Source organism: Pelmatolapia mariae, linkage group LG12 (genome assembly GCF_036321145.2).
Source record: "Pelmatolapia mariae isolate MD_Pm_ZW linkage group LG12, Pm_UMD_F_2, whole genome shotgun sequence".
In the NCBI taxonomy this organism is placed as follows: domain Eukaryota; kingdom Metazoa; phylum Chordata; class Actinopteri; order Cichliformes; family Cichlidae; genus Pelmatolapia; species Pelmatolapia mariae.
Window position 1 is genome coordinate 36,416,123 of NC_086237.1, and position 17,002 is coordinate 36,433,124.

The 17,002-nt window shown below is 39.6% G+C and overlaps 1 protein-coding gene and 1 pseudogene across 1 annotated transcript; both read right to left on the reverse strand.

Moving 5' to 3' along the window:
* Positions 1-1,408, reverse strand: LOC134638358 (nuclear factor 7, brain-like; annotated as a pseudogene).
* Positions 1,409-12,370: 10,962 nt separating this feature from the next.
* LOC134638359 (E3 ubiquitin-protein ligase TRIM35-like) lies at positions 12,371-13,813 on the reverse strand. The gene has a single exon (XM_063488866.1). The coding sequence runs from the start codon at positions 13,811-13,813 to the stop codon at positions 12,371-12,373; it is 1,443 nt and encodes a 480-aa protein (XP_063344936.1).
* Positions 13,814-17,002: the final 3,189 nt, after the last annotated feature.

A 17,002-nucleotide genomic window follows, 5' to 3' on the forward strand; every position in this document is an offset into this window, starting at 1 on the left:
TCAAATCTCAGTCTGACAGATTTTGATGTCAGAGGTTTTGACATCTTCTGCCTTTCCAATACCAAAATATGGGAAGAGTTTCTCAGTGAAAGTGTCTCTCTGAGTGTAGATGTGAGTCATGTCTTCAGGGTCATAGAAGGACACCTCCCCCCTGTCATAGTCCAGCTGGACTCTGATCCTCTGGAAACTCTTCTTCACTGTCACAGTCTTACCAACACCATTAGTGTATTTTCCACTGTGATAGAAAAAACACCACATTTTGGTGAAGCAAAATGCTCTCCCTTCCTGTCAACTGACTCTTTAACTAAACCCACAAGCCAGTCAGGATGGTCTCCCACCTCCACCTCCCAGATGTGTTTCCCTGAGCTGAAGCCCTCAGAGCCAAAAACAGTGGTATAATTAGTGTTTCTCTCTGGATTATTAGGAAGCTTCTGCCATGTGTCTCCACGTCTCACACTCGTCAGATCATCAGACAGATAGAGATAGGGGTTTGCAGTGTTTGGTTCCAGAATGACAGGACTGAAGTGGACCTTCTCCTTCATCTTCTCCCACACTCTGAAGGACAGGTTGCCCAGGTGTTTGGCCACATCTATCAGTGCTCCTGAGACCAGCTGTGGATCTGACACTGGGCTCTGGCTCTGCTCTGAGTGTCTTTATAACTGCTGAGGAATGGCACGCTGTGTTTCTGCAGCTCTTCTTCAACAGCAGAGATGCTGTCTGACAGAGAGGAGATCTGCTCCTCAATCATCTTCATCTCTCTGCTGATAGTCCTCCCCTTCTGCTCCTCTTCCTCCCTCAGAGCTGCCAGTCTGGACTCCTCTTCCTCTTTCAGGAACTGCTGGAGCTTCTTGAACTCTGCTCTGATCTGCCTCTCTGTGGACAACAGCTGCTTCTTGGAGTGTTCACTCACTTCGTTGTATGTTTCCTCCACTTGTTTGTATTTGTTCCTCTTGTCCTGCAGAGACTTTAAGTCAGATTTCAGCTGCTCCTTCAGGTCACTGACTGCTTCTTCTACAGGAACCACTTTGTGACTCTGGTGGAGAGAAAACTCACACACAGGACACACAGCTCTCTGCTCGTCCACACAGAACAGTTTAGGCACTTCCTCATGTTTATTGCACACTACTGTCAGTTTCTTCTCCCCTCTTTCTGTCTCAGATGATCCAGTTTTGTTTCTTCCAGCAAACAAATCAGCAAGTTCATTCAGTGTAAAGTTCACAATAGGAAAATTGTTTGAAGATTTTCTCTTACAAATGGGACAGTTTTTGTTTTTAGTTTGTTCCCAGAATTTCTGCAGGCAGCTTGAACAGAAGCTGTGGTTGCAGCTCAGAGACACAGGATCAATGAAAGTCTCTGAACACACATGGCAGCTCAGGTAATTTTCGACAAGTGCAAGTTTCTCATCCATTTGATCTTTAAATATTTTTAACTCACCAAATTCGTGTCTCTTGAACTCTCTGATTAAAATCCTCCAAACGTGTGTTTTGCAGCAGAGATCTGACTCCCTGTAATGGCGTCTCAGCTCAGTTCAGCAGTGTCAGAACCAGGGCCGTTGCTAGCCATTTGGGTGCCCTAAGCACAAATGCTTTATGGTGCCCCCCCCCCTCCCCCCCCCGCCACTGAAAAAAAAAAAAAAAAAACATTAATACTTTTGAATTTCTCAGTGGAATTTGTTTAATTAAATAACAACAAACATGACAGTTAAACAAATAAATAAGGTTAAAGGAGGTTAAAAATACTGTTACAAATAAATACTGAAACAAAAATTGAACATTGGAACAAGAACAAAGAGCCTGGCAATAATGTGTAATTTTTTTTTATAAAAAAATAATATATATAATATAATAGTATTATTATTAATATATTTACAAATAGTTTCACAATAGAATTTAAATAAGAAACTTAAATAAGAAAAATAAGAATTTGAACACAAAAGCCACATTCCTTAAGTAACTATGTTAAACATTTTTACAATTAGTTGTCAGAGTATGCCCTAGAGAGGCACACGCCTGCATTTTCTGGTTGCAAAATCAGCTATAAGGTCATCATATGATAGCTTCTGAGCCACGTCACCATTGATGCTGATAACAGCCAGACCACTTAAACGTTCCTGCCCCATTGATGAACGCAGGTACGTTTTAATGAGTTTGAGCTTTGAAAAGCTTCGCTCAGCAGAGGCAACTGTGACAGGCAGGGTCAGTGCAATACGCAGAGCAATCCACAGATTGGGATATACCTCTTGAAGCTGATTGTCATGTAAAAATGACAGCATTTCCAAAGCAGACGTCTGTGGTGGCAGCTGAGGAAGGTTGATGATTTCCTGCATCATCTCAGGTCCATCAATGTCAGCTACTCCCTTATCTGTCAGTGTCTTCTGTACTTCAGTGCAGTGTTTTTTTAAATCCTCCTTGGACATCCCATTCACTTTGCTGAAATCAAGCAGCACTCCATATTTCTCCTTCACTTGATTCATGGTCTCAAACCTCTCCTGTAGGGACATTAAAGCAGAGTCCACAACACAATTGAAAAATGTGACCTCAAGCTTTTTAAGGGCATCATGGAGGGGCTCATCAACAGCTTCATATGCAAACTGCCTTTTTGTGCTCCTGAGCCTTTTCTCCTTCAACTGTGGTTCTATGTTCAGGGCCTCACAGAGTTCTTTGGCAGCTGACACAGCCTCATCAAACCCAGACTGTCTGTATTTAGAGAGGTTACTTTTGGCAGTGTCAATGAGCCTGACAGCAACATCGAGCTGCATGGAGCTGGACTGTAGTAACTTGTTCACCTGGTTTGTGATTGTAAGAAGTTCACACCACACGATGGAGCAAATCAAAAATCGAAATGAGGCTACTTCCTCAGCAAGCACTTGAGCCTCCACCTTTGCGACTGCATCACTTACAGCTTCTCTGGCCTCCAGGAGAGCATCCCTCACTTCTTTTGTCTGACTCCGGACAGCAGTTACACTTTGAAGCCTGCTTTCCCATCTAACGTCACTCCAAGATTTAAGTGTCAATTTCACATGTTTTGTTAAAATGGCCCATCGCTGGGTGGCACTGGAAAAGAAATTGAACAACTTCTGCAAATACCCAAAGTAGCCAGTTGCATCTGGAGAGGACTTGGCAGCATCAGCTATGACCAGATTCATCGTGTGAGCTCCACAAGGCACAAACAATGCTCTCGGGTTTAATTGTAGCAGTCTGGCCTGAACACCTTGCTTCTTCCCCTTCATGTTGGCCCCATTGTCATAGGCCTGTCCTCGACAGTTTTCAAATGGAATACCAAGCTCCTTCAACTTGTCAAGGACAACATTGGACAGGTTAAGGCCAGTTGTTTGCTCCACATTTATATAGCCAAGAAAGTATTCTTTAATATCTGGTTGTGCTTGGAAACAAACAATGCGTACTATGACTGACATTTGTTCAGTGTGACTCACATCTGGAGTACAGTCAAGAATGATGGAGAAGTATTTTGCCAACTGGATTTGCTTCACAATGGCGCGGAATGTTTCTGAAGAGATAATCTGAATTAGTTCGTTCTGTGTCTCAGGGCTGAGGTAATGTGTGTGGGAACCTTCATCTTTTATGTTGGCCAAGTGATTTGCCATTACAAGGTCACATGTTGCCATAAGCTCTACTTCCTTCAAGAAGTTGCCATTGTCCGGCTCATAAAGACGGTCAGAAGAGCCCCTAAAAGACAAATTTCTGGAAGCCAGTGAGAGAGTTATTGAGAGTAATCGTTTGAGAATCTCTCGCCACTTTTTCCTTTCTGCCTCTAGTAAGGTCAACTCCTGTTGATCTATTGCCATGCTTTTCTTTAGCCGTGTGTCCAGTTCTCTCCACTTAAGCATGCACTGTATGTGGTCTTGGCTACACTCATGACCCCTCAAACGGATGTTGATGTTCGACCAGTCACTGAAGCCCTCTGTACTCAGCTTTATATCCTTCACACTGAAAAGCTTACATGCAAAGCAGAACACAGCATTGTTCTGCGGTGAGTACACTAACCAGCTCCGGTGAACCTTTTCTCCATTGGGAAGAATTTTGAACTTAAGGCTAGTGTGAAATGCTCTTCCATCAGGCCCCTTTGGAAAATTAAAATCAGAGCTGACATTAAAAGGACCTCTCCGCACAATTTCAACACGATCAGCATCTACAATGTGAGCTGGCCAAAGAGCAGGATCGGTTGAAGGGGGCACACATGTCTCCACAGTGTCACTTTCTGATAGTCTCTCAGTGACAGGACTCTCAGTGGTACTTGTGTATGGAACTGTACCTGAACTGGTGGTTGATGGTTCTTGTTCTTCTTGGCTAGGGATTGTTGCAGGGTCTACAATGGCTGGTGGTTGATGTCCAGGGATGGCACTACTACTGGATGGTTCATCCTGTCCTTGAGATCCTCCTTGAACATATTTAAGCATTGACCCTGCATACAAGAGAAAATATTCAGGGATTTTACAGAAATACAATTTTGAATCTACAGTAGGCCTACGAAAAATTGCATTATAAGACTAATAAATTAAGTAAGTCACTGGTACATTTAAAAATTACTAACTATATTTTACATGTATAGATTTTCATAATGGCAAATGGCAATATAAACATGCTGTACATAATTTGATATAAATGCGCAAGTAGGAAATCTATATTACTGGAAGATATAGGTTTCATATTACACTGTAATATGAAACCTATATCTTATTTATGCCGCATAAATAAGATATGCGTCTTTATAGATATCCTGAAATGCAGCAACATACAAAGTAATCTTGTCTAATCTGATAATAATACTTGACTGCATCACTGACCTATCCCAAAGTTAAGGTTAATCAGTAGCATGCATGACGTTAGCCAGCTAGCAACCTGAGGAGGGAAATGCTAGTCTCACGATTGCTAACGTTATCTGAAAACCATCAATTGAGTGACCATGATGAGTTGCTTTTAGTAGTCCATTCTATATTCATATCCACAACGTAAACAAACTACCCAACATCAATCATTTGCAACATTTGTTAACACAGTATGAACACTGCTAACGGGAGCTATCACAGAGTTGACGGACATGAGCGTGCAAGCAAGGGCTACAATAATGAACTTTTTTTATTATTATTATTTAAACATTGCCTTACCGGCAAGCGACGCCTGAGTTTCATCACGCTTCCTCTTCTTCTTTCTTTTCTCCGCTCCCGACTCCTGTTGCCGTTTCGAGGCCATGTTCAAACAGGTGTTTACCAATACCGAATTGAGGCATTATAGAACAGACCACTGGGAGGGGGGGGGGGGGGCACCAGGAGGAGACTGGAGACAGGGCACAAAGCAGATTCACCCCTTTTCTCGGGAAAATTGTTTTATGTTGCTTTTGTATTGTTTAACCATATTAATGCATATGATATTTATAGTATTAATATGGTTTACTTTTTTTTTTTTTTACGACCCTGATTTTTTTGGTGCCCTACCGGCCATTTGGTGCCCTACGCAGTGTGCGTTATGTGCGTTTGCGGAGCTACGGCACTGCCCGGAACCCTTGAGCACAGCAGCAAAAGCATAGATTAACACGATTGGGAAAAACAGGCCACTCTTTGGCTTAAAATTATAGCTTCACCTGGCACTTTGTCCTGGACTCTGAGAAGAAGCTCAAAGGCCAGCTAATCTCCTGATGAAGACCGACAGAACATCGTGGATCAACAGCAGACAAAAGGAACCGAACTATTAACACTGACGACGCCAGCAGCAGCATGTATGCAACATGTACTGTGAATTACAGGCTGGGCAGTTGAACAGTGGGATAAAGAACTGTGGAAAAGCATTGGGCACTGAGTTTCATGTTTGCCATGCTTGAAAGAGAAGACTGAAAGATGGCTGGGGAAGAACAAGACAGCATATGAAAATAAGATTGACTGACGACTCCAGAAGCAGAATGGAGGAAACCCCATGATAAAATATGCAGGGGGAACTGGAGGCTGGTCAAGAACAGTGTCAAATGACTGGGGGGCACTGAGGCGAAGTAACTGAATGTGGTATTTTGCCAGACTGGAACTTAACGTAAAAGAAGAAGACGGAAAGATCAAGACAGAGAAGAAACAGACTGTGTTTGCTTTGAAGGCCGAACAGGACAGTGGGAAGAGAGGGACCAAGGTCAGGTGAACCAGGACAAGTTTGACTGCGAGCATATAGGATATGATTGGGTTGAAGTTGAACGCTGGACTCTTGAGGTTTTAGGGATGTCCACCACATCACAACAAAAGAGGTAAACAATAAAAAAGGTAAAGATAATGAAAATAACTGACAATTATATTAATGAATAGAAAACACACATATACAAACTGTTACATGTGAGATTATTTTCGAAACGAATCAGAAGTGAGATAGCTTGAATGTAGAGCTCAGTGAAAAGATGCATAAATTAAATATGAATACATGAAAATGCAATGAATACATAAGGATGCAATGAAGAAGCAGCTTACATTCATGCAATGAAGAAACTGCTTACACTTAATTAAGATGATCACCTGGCATGCAATGAAGAAAACAGCTTACACTGCATTTACATGACAACATAACGCAAGGAAGAACACGCTTACATACATGACATAATTGGTATTTTTGACTAGAAAAAGAGAAATGGGTGGTTTAGTGGGTCGTTTAGGCACCCGTGATAATAATGCAAATGTCTTAGTTTGTTATTTTTAGGAGCAAAGCAGACCCGGACCAACTCTCCAGATCCAGCAGTTGGAAGAAAATTGTAGGTTAACGCCAATGGATATGTTAAGGCAAGTTTCTGGTTGAATTGTTCACAGAATCATGTGTCCATGAACCTGGAAAACAGGCCCTAGCTCCTGGCTGAAGATTAGGAGTGCTTATTTAAGGTGGGAAATTAAAATAGAGGGTTAGTAATTCGGGGAAAGAAAAAACTGACTGCTTAACTGGAGAATTGGGAAGGAGTTTGAAAGACTGCGAAGCCATAGATGCATAAATAACACACACAAACAGAAAATGCATTAACTCTAAAAAGACAAGCTCATGAAGTTTAATGCATAGAGACATTGAATAAACCTGGCTAAGAACATAAGCATATGCAATGAAGATCTGCTTGCTGCTTGTATGAGTGAGAGAATGGTGTGAATGGTTAATAAAATTGATGGAAAGATTTAAAAAAAATGGAAAAAACACAAGAAAAGTATTAAAGCAGTTTTAAAAGGGTGACTTAGGAGCGCTGTTGCACTGATTGATAAAAACAAGTGATTAGTATAGAAACAAAATGAAAATAATTGAATAATGTGATAAGGTTTAAACATGTATTTATCTTGTGACTGAGTATGAAAATTAGTTGGAGAGCTAATGTGAGTGATGACAGAGGAGCTTGCTGTGTGTGTGTGATTGAGGCCTTGAGGAAAGGAAGCAAAGTAGACTGTTACAAGGTGAAAATTTGATTAAGAGGTTTATAAATTAGTGTTGACACATTGTTATAACGTGTTTATATCTTAGGTTGAATGTGAGTTTGGTAAAGTGCTTAAAGGGGGATATTGTGTACGAAACGGTGTAGCTTTTTACGTTTTGGGTGTGTTCTATGGCTGAAATTTAAGATTGTTGAAGATTTTTGAGGTTGTTGTTTTATTTTTAAAGAGGGAGTTTTAATAAACATGGACATGTTTAAGGGGTTTTGTAACAGTGCACTTATAAAGAAAAAACCTGTCAGGTGATTTTGTTTTGTACTTTGATGAGCTAATACTCAGCTCTCTTTTTTTTCTCATTTTTGTTCTAAGCAGGCCTGCAAAAGACAACAATGAATAACGGCGCCGACAATAGTCTCAGGAAAACAAAAAGTAAGGTGACCTTTTCCGAATTATAATGGGTCAGATTGTGGGTCCCTGTCTAAGAGGATTGCAGCGAGCCAATCCAGTCCAAAAGTATAAAGAACTATTTTCTTAAGAAACGAGTACAAAGAAAATAAATGATTATATAAATAAACTGAGTTTGCTGAAGGTGGTAAATCTGATTATTTGTGCGGAAGTCTACCAATACCCGATGTTAATGCGTGTGAGTGAATGTGTGGGTGAATGGACAGGTGAATGGACCGACCAGGCAGACCATAGGTTGGACTGACTGGACACTGACAAAAGACTGGACTAAGGTTGGACACATGACTGATAATTGTTATGTTTTAAGTTTTGTTTTATAACACAGGTTGGATCATAAGTGGGAGAAACTGAGTATGAAATGTGAAGTTCTGGTTAACACACAGGTTTTTGTTTCTAGGACGTTTCAAGGATGCAGGCTGTGGATGGAGCCAAGAAAAGATTTGACATGGTGATTAATTTGATTTCATTCCTTAAACACAGGTTTGAAGGCTCGGAGCATCTATACCTAATATGATATGATTAACCTTTTCTTTTAATTCCCTAACCTGAGTGAAGGATTTTGAGTTTGTAACACATGAGATGTGTCACAAAAAGGGGGTGTAGCTTCAGGGCAGTTCACAGCCCGGCGTAAACGCAAGGTGCTGTCACACAGCTTAAGTTATTTGGTTGATTTATTTTATGACAAAATAATAAGGAAATATTAAAAATATACAACACGTTGAGGAGATCTCTTATGTTATATTTTAGTGTTTAACATGAAAGATGCCTCTCTGGAGCTTCTCTCCTGATGCTACCCCACCAAAAGACGCTTATCCATAGAGACTATGTCAGCTCCCAAACAGACAACAACAAACCAAGACTAGCAATAAACAATCTAAATATAAATAATAATAAATAAAGAACAATACAGAATCCAGATCTGAACCGAAGAATAAAATAGTGAAATGTGGATTATTAAATATTAAGTATTTCTCTTCAAAAGTCTCTGTTAGCTGACGCCAACCGGTCGCAGCAGATGGCTGCCCGTACCTGAGCATGGTTCTGCCGGAGGTTTCTTCCTGTTAAAAGGGAGTTTTTCCTTCACACTGTTGCCAAAGTGCTGGCTCAATAGGGGGTCACAAGATTGGTGGGTTTTTCTCTGTATATATGAAGCACCTTGAGGCAATTTTTGTTGTGATTTGGCGCTATATAAATAAAATTAAATGGGAATGTATTGAAGTAAACTTAAATGTCATAAACTAGGAATTAGTTCATTTCTCAGGGGAGAAATGAAAAAACGGGGACTGGTGTTAGGAATAAAAGCTATATTTTTAATATGAACCTGCCCATTATCTTGTTTTATGTACTTTAATAATGAAGGCTGGCTTGTAGAGCAAGGCCACCTTTTACTCACAAACAAGTGCTCAGCCAGGCTGAAAAACAGGAAGCTTTAGTGCACAAGGCATATTAATAAAGATAGACACAAAAAGAGGAACTCCCCATATAAACAACGTTCAAAACTGTGTGAAGTATAAAGTACCGAAATAACACTATATAAGTCACAGCTGATGATTCTAATGTTAGAGAGCTCTTGCAACTGGCGTCTGAGCTGTGCAGAGGTCGCTCTTAAGACAGGTACTTATGTAGGTTAACATAAGGTTGAGCCCAATAGAAGCAAGGCACCCCAAATGTGCACAGCATGCAGCAAGGGTGGCCAAAATAATATAGGAAACAGCACATGTAGGGAGAGAACACTCACTAAAAGTTCTGACTACACATAGTGTGGTGGCGTATGTGAACTTGCAGGTTTTAATTATGACATCATTAGCACAACAGAGACTGAGTAAAGTTTTAGATGCTCGAAATCTGACACTTACACATGAAGGAATCAATATGGCAGATTTAATGGGATTAGGAGGACCTAATTATTGTACTAAGACAGCAGAACTTGAAGGGAGAGCCAGGGAAGATTTAAAAGCAGGACCTGTTGGGATTGGGGATTTAGAGATTTTCTATTGCTACCATATAATCTGCCTTATGATGACTGCATTAATAACAGGTTGTACAGTATAATTTTAATAGTATTGAATAAATTTACAGCTCCTAACTTGCAGGAATGGCGTGGAGTGTAATGAATGAATGCAAAACATGCTTACAGACACAAACATGACATAGATTTATTTTGTAGGGTAAAGGTGGAATACATGGTGCTTTGTTTCTGCTTAGCAACTACTGAGTCGGGTGAAACAAAATGTTGTAGATAATAGAAACTTGTCTAACTGGTATGAACAGTAACTTTTGCATGTTATGTATATGCTTGAAGCAAAAAGAGGCGTAAATGATGATAGAAAATTTTGAAGTGTGTTTTCTAGCGGACATTTAGGCTGACATAGGGATGGTGTATATTTTACCCGGGGTGTTTTTAAATAGAACTAAAAGCGTTGCTCACACACATAAAGAGTATTGAGATTAGGTAAAGTTAATATAATGGATAGAGCCCAGAACATGATATTGTCAACCAACTTTGAATAATTAAAGGAACATTAGATGAACAAAGTAGGTTAGTGAGGTGTAGCAGAGAAAGGCTGTTTGTTTTTTATCCCTTACAGGAGAAGATTTCCACTAGAGAGGGACCCAGAAAAGGAGCAGAGACCACTTAAGCATGAAGTGTTTTCAAGTGGGAGCTGGTGTTTTATTACTGGGCCACCTAGAGGACATGAGGTGGTTGTCTGATTTGCTGAGTCAGAGGACGGCTAGAGAGGGTAAGAGCGAAGACAGTGGAGTTGGGAATGGTGGTTTCGGCGCCCATGATACCATTAATGGATGTAGAGGTGACAGAGTGGGTCGAGGAGTGACACAAGGAAATGGTGTGGTGATGTCTCTGGAGAGACATCAAGAGAGGGAATTGTAGAATTAAAGAAATTAGTTTACTGCTGAACTGTATATAACCACCATCCTTATCATTACATTAATTATCATTTCATCAAAGCATTTATTGAAGCTGTTGGCATTATGTTATAATTTGTATTACAGGGGTTATCATAATCAAATATTAACATGTTTATTACAGGTGCAGTTATAACCACTTTAAATCGTTGAGTTAAATCTATCATCTTAAAAGCTTATAGTTACAGGTGACACAAGGGGGACAAGTCCATGGGGACCTCAAAGGCCTGAGATCATCACCATATTTGGATGGATGCCAGAGGAACTTCTGTGTTTGCAGTTATCTCTTAAAATACATGAATGTTCTGTACATGCAAATTATGTGACTGTAAACGCATGAGGGGGCGTCATAATACCCTGATGTTATAAAAGCAATCTAGAGTGTATTTTGGGCAGAGATGTACAACTGATGTTTTGCAGTTTACACCTCTCCACGCTGCGTGCATTCATTAAAATCAATTGTTTGAACGACCTCTTCTGGACCATCATTGTTTTACTCTCGTCCTCAATTTCGAACCCGTAACACAAGTAAACGCTATTCTTACCCTAAAACAAAACTGGTGACTGTTGAAGTTTTGAGAAAACCAAGAGATTTTTGGCCAGATTTTTTTTTTTCCTGCGGTAGAGCTTTCCGGGTGTCGGACGAGGCCTGTACTGCCCTCTCCCGTATGAATGTGTGGCGGTTGCAGATGACACACAAGACTCAAACTTACAGACACTACAGCGACCACATCTGCAGAATTGGTTTGATTGGATAAAGAGACTATTTGCTTTATCGCAGCAGGATTCTGGATTTGAACTGATCAGACTGACACTGACCTGAAAGTGTGATTATTCTTACTTTAATAATATTGAGTGATGTTATTTTCTTTCTTTTGAGCCAAACTGGATTTCTCTACAGGAACTCTGCATTAAAGGGTCAACAGACCAAAAAGGGTTTTGATAACATTTGATTGCTCATGCAAAAGGTTTTTTGTTCACCTAAAAGGTTTTTGTTATAACGTGATAATTATGTATATTGTAATAATGTGATATTATGTTGTCCAAACATGAAAAGTATATTGTTAGAATAATAAACTTTTCATGTTATAACGTGATATAGCTCTATTTTTCTTTTACTGGGTGGCAGCTCTACAAATCTGTACCAATCAGTTATGTGTAGTTACAATGATATCTGACTGAAATGTAGATGCTGCTGAAATAAACATGTTATAATTTGATCTGTTTAAATATTTTCAACCTGCTGATGTGATACAGTTTCAGAACTTAGAAGTCATTTCTTTGAATTTGGAAAACATTAAACTAGAAGTGTTACTATAGAATGTTACTTAACTGAAAACAAGATGCTGATAATCAGGATAATTTAGATGTTTTCGTTGTAAAGTTGTCTTTTGCTGATCTGACACAAGTTTAATCATTACTCCTTCTTTTAAGAAGTGTCACAGTTTACTGTTCACACTCAACAACTTTGAAAAGCAAAGAAATCATCATTCAGATTTTGACATGATCAGATATTTACATAAGAAACATGAGTAATATTCAGAAAATATCAATTGAAAAGAAACAAGGATACAAAAAACTGCCACACAGTTAAAATAAAGAATTACTTTGCAATCCAATCTCAGTCTGACAGATTTTGATGTCAGAGGTTTTGGCGTCTCCTGCCTCTCCAACCTCAAAAAATGGGAAGAGTTTCTCAGTGAAAGTGTCTCTGTGAGTGTAGATGTGAGTCATGTCTTCAGGGTCATAGAAGGACACCTCCCCCCTGTCATAGTCCAGCTGGACTCTGATCCTCTGGAGACTCTTCTTCACTCTCACAGTCTTGCCAACACCATTATTATATTTTCCACTGCGATGCACTAAACACCAGACTTCATATTTTGATAAAGCAGAACGTTCTCCCTTCCCGTCAAATGAGTCTTTACCTATACCCACAATCCAAAAAGGATGGTCTCCCACCTCCACCTCCAGGCTGTGTTTCCCTGAGCTGAAGCCCTCAGAGCCAAAAACAGTGGTATACTTTGTGTTTCTCTCTGGATTATCAGGAAGCTGCTGCTTTGTGTCTCCATGTCTCACACTGGTCAGATCATCAGACAGATAGAGAATGGGGTGTGCAGTGTTTGGGTCCAGAATGACAGGACTGAAGTGGACCTTCTCCTTCATCTTCTCCCACACTCTGAAGGACAGGTTGCCCAGGTGTTTGGCCACATCTATCAGTGCTCCTGAGACCAGCTGTGGATCTGACACTGAGCTCTGGGCTCTGGCTCTGCTCTGAGTGTCTTTATAACTGCTGAGGAATGGCACGCTGTGTTTCTGCAGCTCTTCTTCAACAGCAGAGATGCTGTCTGACAGAGAGGAGATCTGCTCCTCAATCATCTTCATCTCTCTGCTGACAGTCCTCCCCTTCTGCTCCTCTTCCTCCCTCAGAGCTGCCAGTCTGGACTCCTCTTCCTCTTTCAGGAACTGCTGGAGCTTGTTGAACTCTGCTCTGATTTGCCTCTCTGTGGACAACAGCTGCTTCTTCATGTGTTCCCTCACTTCATTGTATGTTTTCTCCACTTGTTTATATTTGTTCCTCTTGTCCTGCAGAGACTTTAAGTCAGATTTCAGCTGCTCCTTCAGGTCACTGACTGCTTCTTCTACAGGAACCACTTTGTGATTCTGCTGGTGAGGAAAGTCACACACGGTACACACAACTCTCTGCTCGTTCAAACAGAACAGTTTAGGCACTTCCTCATGTTTACTGCACACCACTGTTAATTTCTTCTCTCCTTTTTGTGTCTCAGATGATCCAGATTTCTCTCTTCCAGAAAAAGAGTCAGCAAGTTCTTTCAGTGTAAAGTTCACACAAGGATGATCCTTTGAAGATTTTCTTTTACAAACTGGACAGTTTTTGTTTTTAGTTTGTTCCCAGAATTTCTGCAGGCAGCTTGAACAGAAGCTGTGGTTGCAGCTCAGAGACACAGGATCTCTGAAAGTCTCTGAACATACATGGCAGCTCAGGTAATTTTCAAAAAGAGCTCTCTCAGCCATTTGATCTTTAAGTATTTATAACTCACCAAATCAGTGTCTCTTGAAGTTTCTGTTTAAAATCCTCCAAACTTGTGTTTTTGAGCAGAGATCTGACTCCCTGTAATGGCGTCTCAGCTCAGTGTCAGAATTGACTTTTATTTTCATGGATCACGTGTTAAACCGAAATATGCACATAATATTTGTATCCCCCAGAGGGCGCTGTCTGAGTCATTCAGATAGTTTTCAGTTTGTGCTTCATACAAAAACACCAAAACCAAAATGTAAAAAATGTTGGCCTCTCCAGTTTTCTTTCTTTAAGCTAAACAGAATATAATAATGACACAAAGAATTAGAAGCTGCGATGTTTCAGAAGTTCAAGTAACATAAGTCAGCTTGTTCTCAGAAATGTTGTAGGCAGCAACAGAAGTTGCAGCCAAGGGGATAAATTTGGATTCAACATTTCGGGGCTTGAGATTGATAACCTGGCAGATTCCTGCTGTCCCACTCAAAAAACGAAAAAAAAAATTCTTTGTCCACATGAACATGAAACAATAATTTTGATTAAAATGCATCTAAAATATATTATATATAAATAGCTATATATATGATATAATATTTAAGGAAAATATGCTTGTTAAAAACTTAATGTATAGCAGTGAAGTAAATTTCATTTGATCAGATTCCATTAACGTGATTATTGTATTAATGTAAACTCACTACATCCTGTAGTAGTTCGAGTTCGAGGGACACAGGATCTCTGAATGTCTCTGAACACATTACAGTTCAGTAAAGTTTCTACACTCAACAAAATGTAACATCTTTGATAACTGAAATGTGATGAACTGACTAATGTGAGAAATACCAATAAATGAATGAATACATAAATAAATAACTAAATCAATCAATCAATCAATAAAAGAAACACAGTGGAGATAATAGAAATGCGCACAATGACAAACAAACAAACTGATATAAACTTGTTGATATCACATAATATGACAGAACATTAATGATGGTTTTGTATTTCTCCTGCATTTAAATGTTCAGTGATGGATGGTAACGACAACCAAATTTATTATTTAAAAAATATTATTTTTTTGTTGCGTTTGTAGTCATGTTTGTGAAATGGTAATCTTAGTAGGTTCCTAAGTAGAGGGTCAGGACTTTCTACTGAATGAAAATGGATTAGAATTACTTGAAACTAACAACACAGAAGAATTGTCATAAATCTGATTCTTGTCAAATAACATAATACAAATAAATTAAAAAAAAATCATGAAATCATGTTACACAAGGCCTTAGACTTTTTTTAATTTTAATATAAAAAGAAATTGAATTAATTAGACTTGGATACTGATTGATACCATATTTAAATATATTATATTGTTATCTGACAACCGGTAATAAGGTATCATGATTAAGGTACTAATGCTTTTGAAGTTCCAATCAGAGTCCCCTTTATAAATGAAAGAGACTGAAAGAACTCTCATAAATGCATTCGATAAATCCATGACAAGATAACGAATTGTTAATTCATCACAGAAGTTGGGACATTACTATGTTACAGCAGCCAATGAAACAGAACATACAAAAAAGGTGAAGAGCTCAATAAATCAAACCCTAATATGACACAATAAGGAGCTCACCTCTAAACTGAATGCAGGATTGTGGTGTGAAGTGTAGATTTTCTGTATCTGTCTTTGTCCTAGATATTTTGACCATTCAGTTAAAGAAGCAGCAGTGCTTTGAGACTTCTCTGTGATTACTGCAGTCAGTGTAAACAGATAAGTGCTGAGGTAATGCTACACTGTGATCAATACTCTGACAGAGTCAGTGTGAATAACCACAGTATTGTTGTTAGGTTGCGCAGTAAATGTAACATATAAAAGTGTTAGGCCAATAATAATATTTTAATATTCTTCATATAAATGAATTTATGGAACACTGCATTAATTTAGGATGAATAAAAACACACTTATTGAATATCAATGAGCTAAAATAGCTAATATTTTTCTCAGGATCTGATGGAACCCAAATCAGAGCTAAATTGAGGGAGTAATGCTCTTGCATGCAAATACAACCCCAAATAAATTGTAATGGTCCTCAGTATAAGTCTGATGTGTAAGTGGGTAACAGAAACGTTTTAGCCTTCTTTCTAGGTGTTGCTGTAAGATGTGATTTTAGCCGTACGGCTACCAAGTTACCAGAATGTAAAAGCTTTACTTTTCATTTCATGAACTTTATGCTTTAGTACTGTTTTTTTTCCTCCTTATTGTCCTCATCTCATCTGACATCTCCTGGACAGACAACATCTCAGTGGTCATCAAGAAGGCCCAACAGCGGCTGCACTTCCTGAGGGTCCGAAGGAAGTACAACCTAAACTCCAAGCTGCTGCTGACCTTCTACTGCTTGTCCATTGAGAGCCTGCTGACATACTGCAACACAGTATGGTATGGCAGCTGCACTTAGGCGGACAGATTGAGGCTTCGGAGTGTAGTCAAGGCAGCAATGAAGATCATCGGCTGTCCTCCCCTCTCCCTGATGGACATTTATTCCTCCCGCAAGCCTCAACAGAGCAACAGACATCAAAGACAGTTCCCACCCTGGTTTGAACTTACTCAACCTGCTTTCTTCCCTCAGGGAAGTGCTACAGGTGCATCAGCACAAAGACTGACAGACTAAAGAACAGTTTCTTCCCAAAACCATAACTCACACATGCACTGATAAACACAGTAAGAGACAGTAGGGGTGTGGAACTCACACTTTTCAGCTTTGACAAAAAGCTGGTTCTCCAACAGGTGGTGCAACACCAGTCTTATGTGTTTCACATGTTCTGCACGGGTCCTGGAAAAGTTCAGAATGTCATCGAGATACAAAAAAAAAAAAAAAGGTTCAAAAAGTCCCCTAGTAGATCATCGACCAAAGCAGGTAACCAAAATGACCAAGGTGAGTGTTGAAAGCTGTTTTTCACTCATCACCTTCACAGATGCGGACCAGGTGATAAGCATTATGGAGGTCGAGTTTGGTGAAGATGGTGGCTTCTTGAAGGAATTCAAAGACGGATGCTAGCAGAAGGAGAGGGTATTTGTTTTTAACTTTGATTTTATTGAGTCCCCGAAAGTCAATGTAGGGGTGTAGTGTTTTGTCCTTCTTTTCAACAAAGAAGAATCCCGCACCTAAGGGTGAGGTGGATGGTTGTGGTAGTCAGAA

Excerpts from the sequence above, each read along its gene's own strand:
- LOC134638359 (XM_063488866.1), bottom strand. The coding sequence starts at position 13,813 with ATGGCTGAGAGAGCTCTTTTTGAAAATTACCTGAGCTGCCATGTATGT.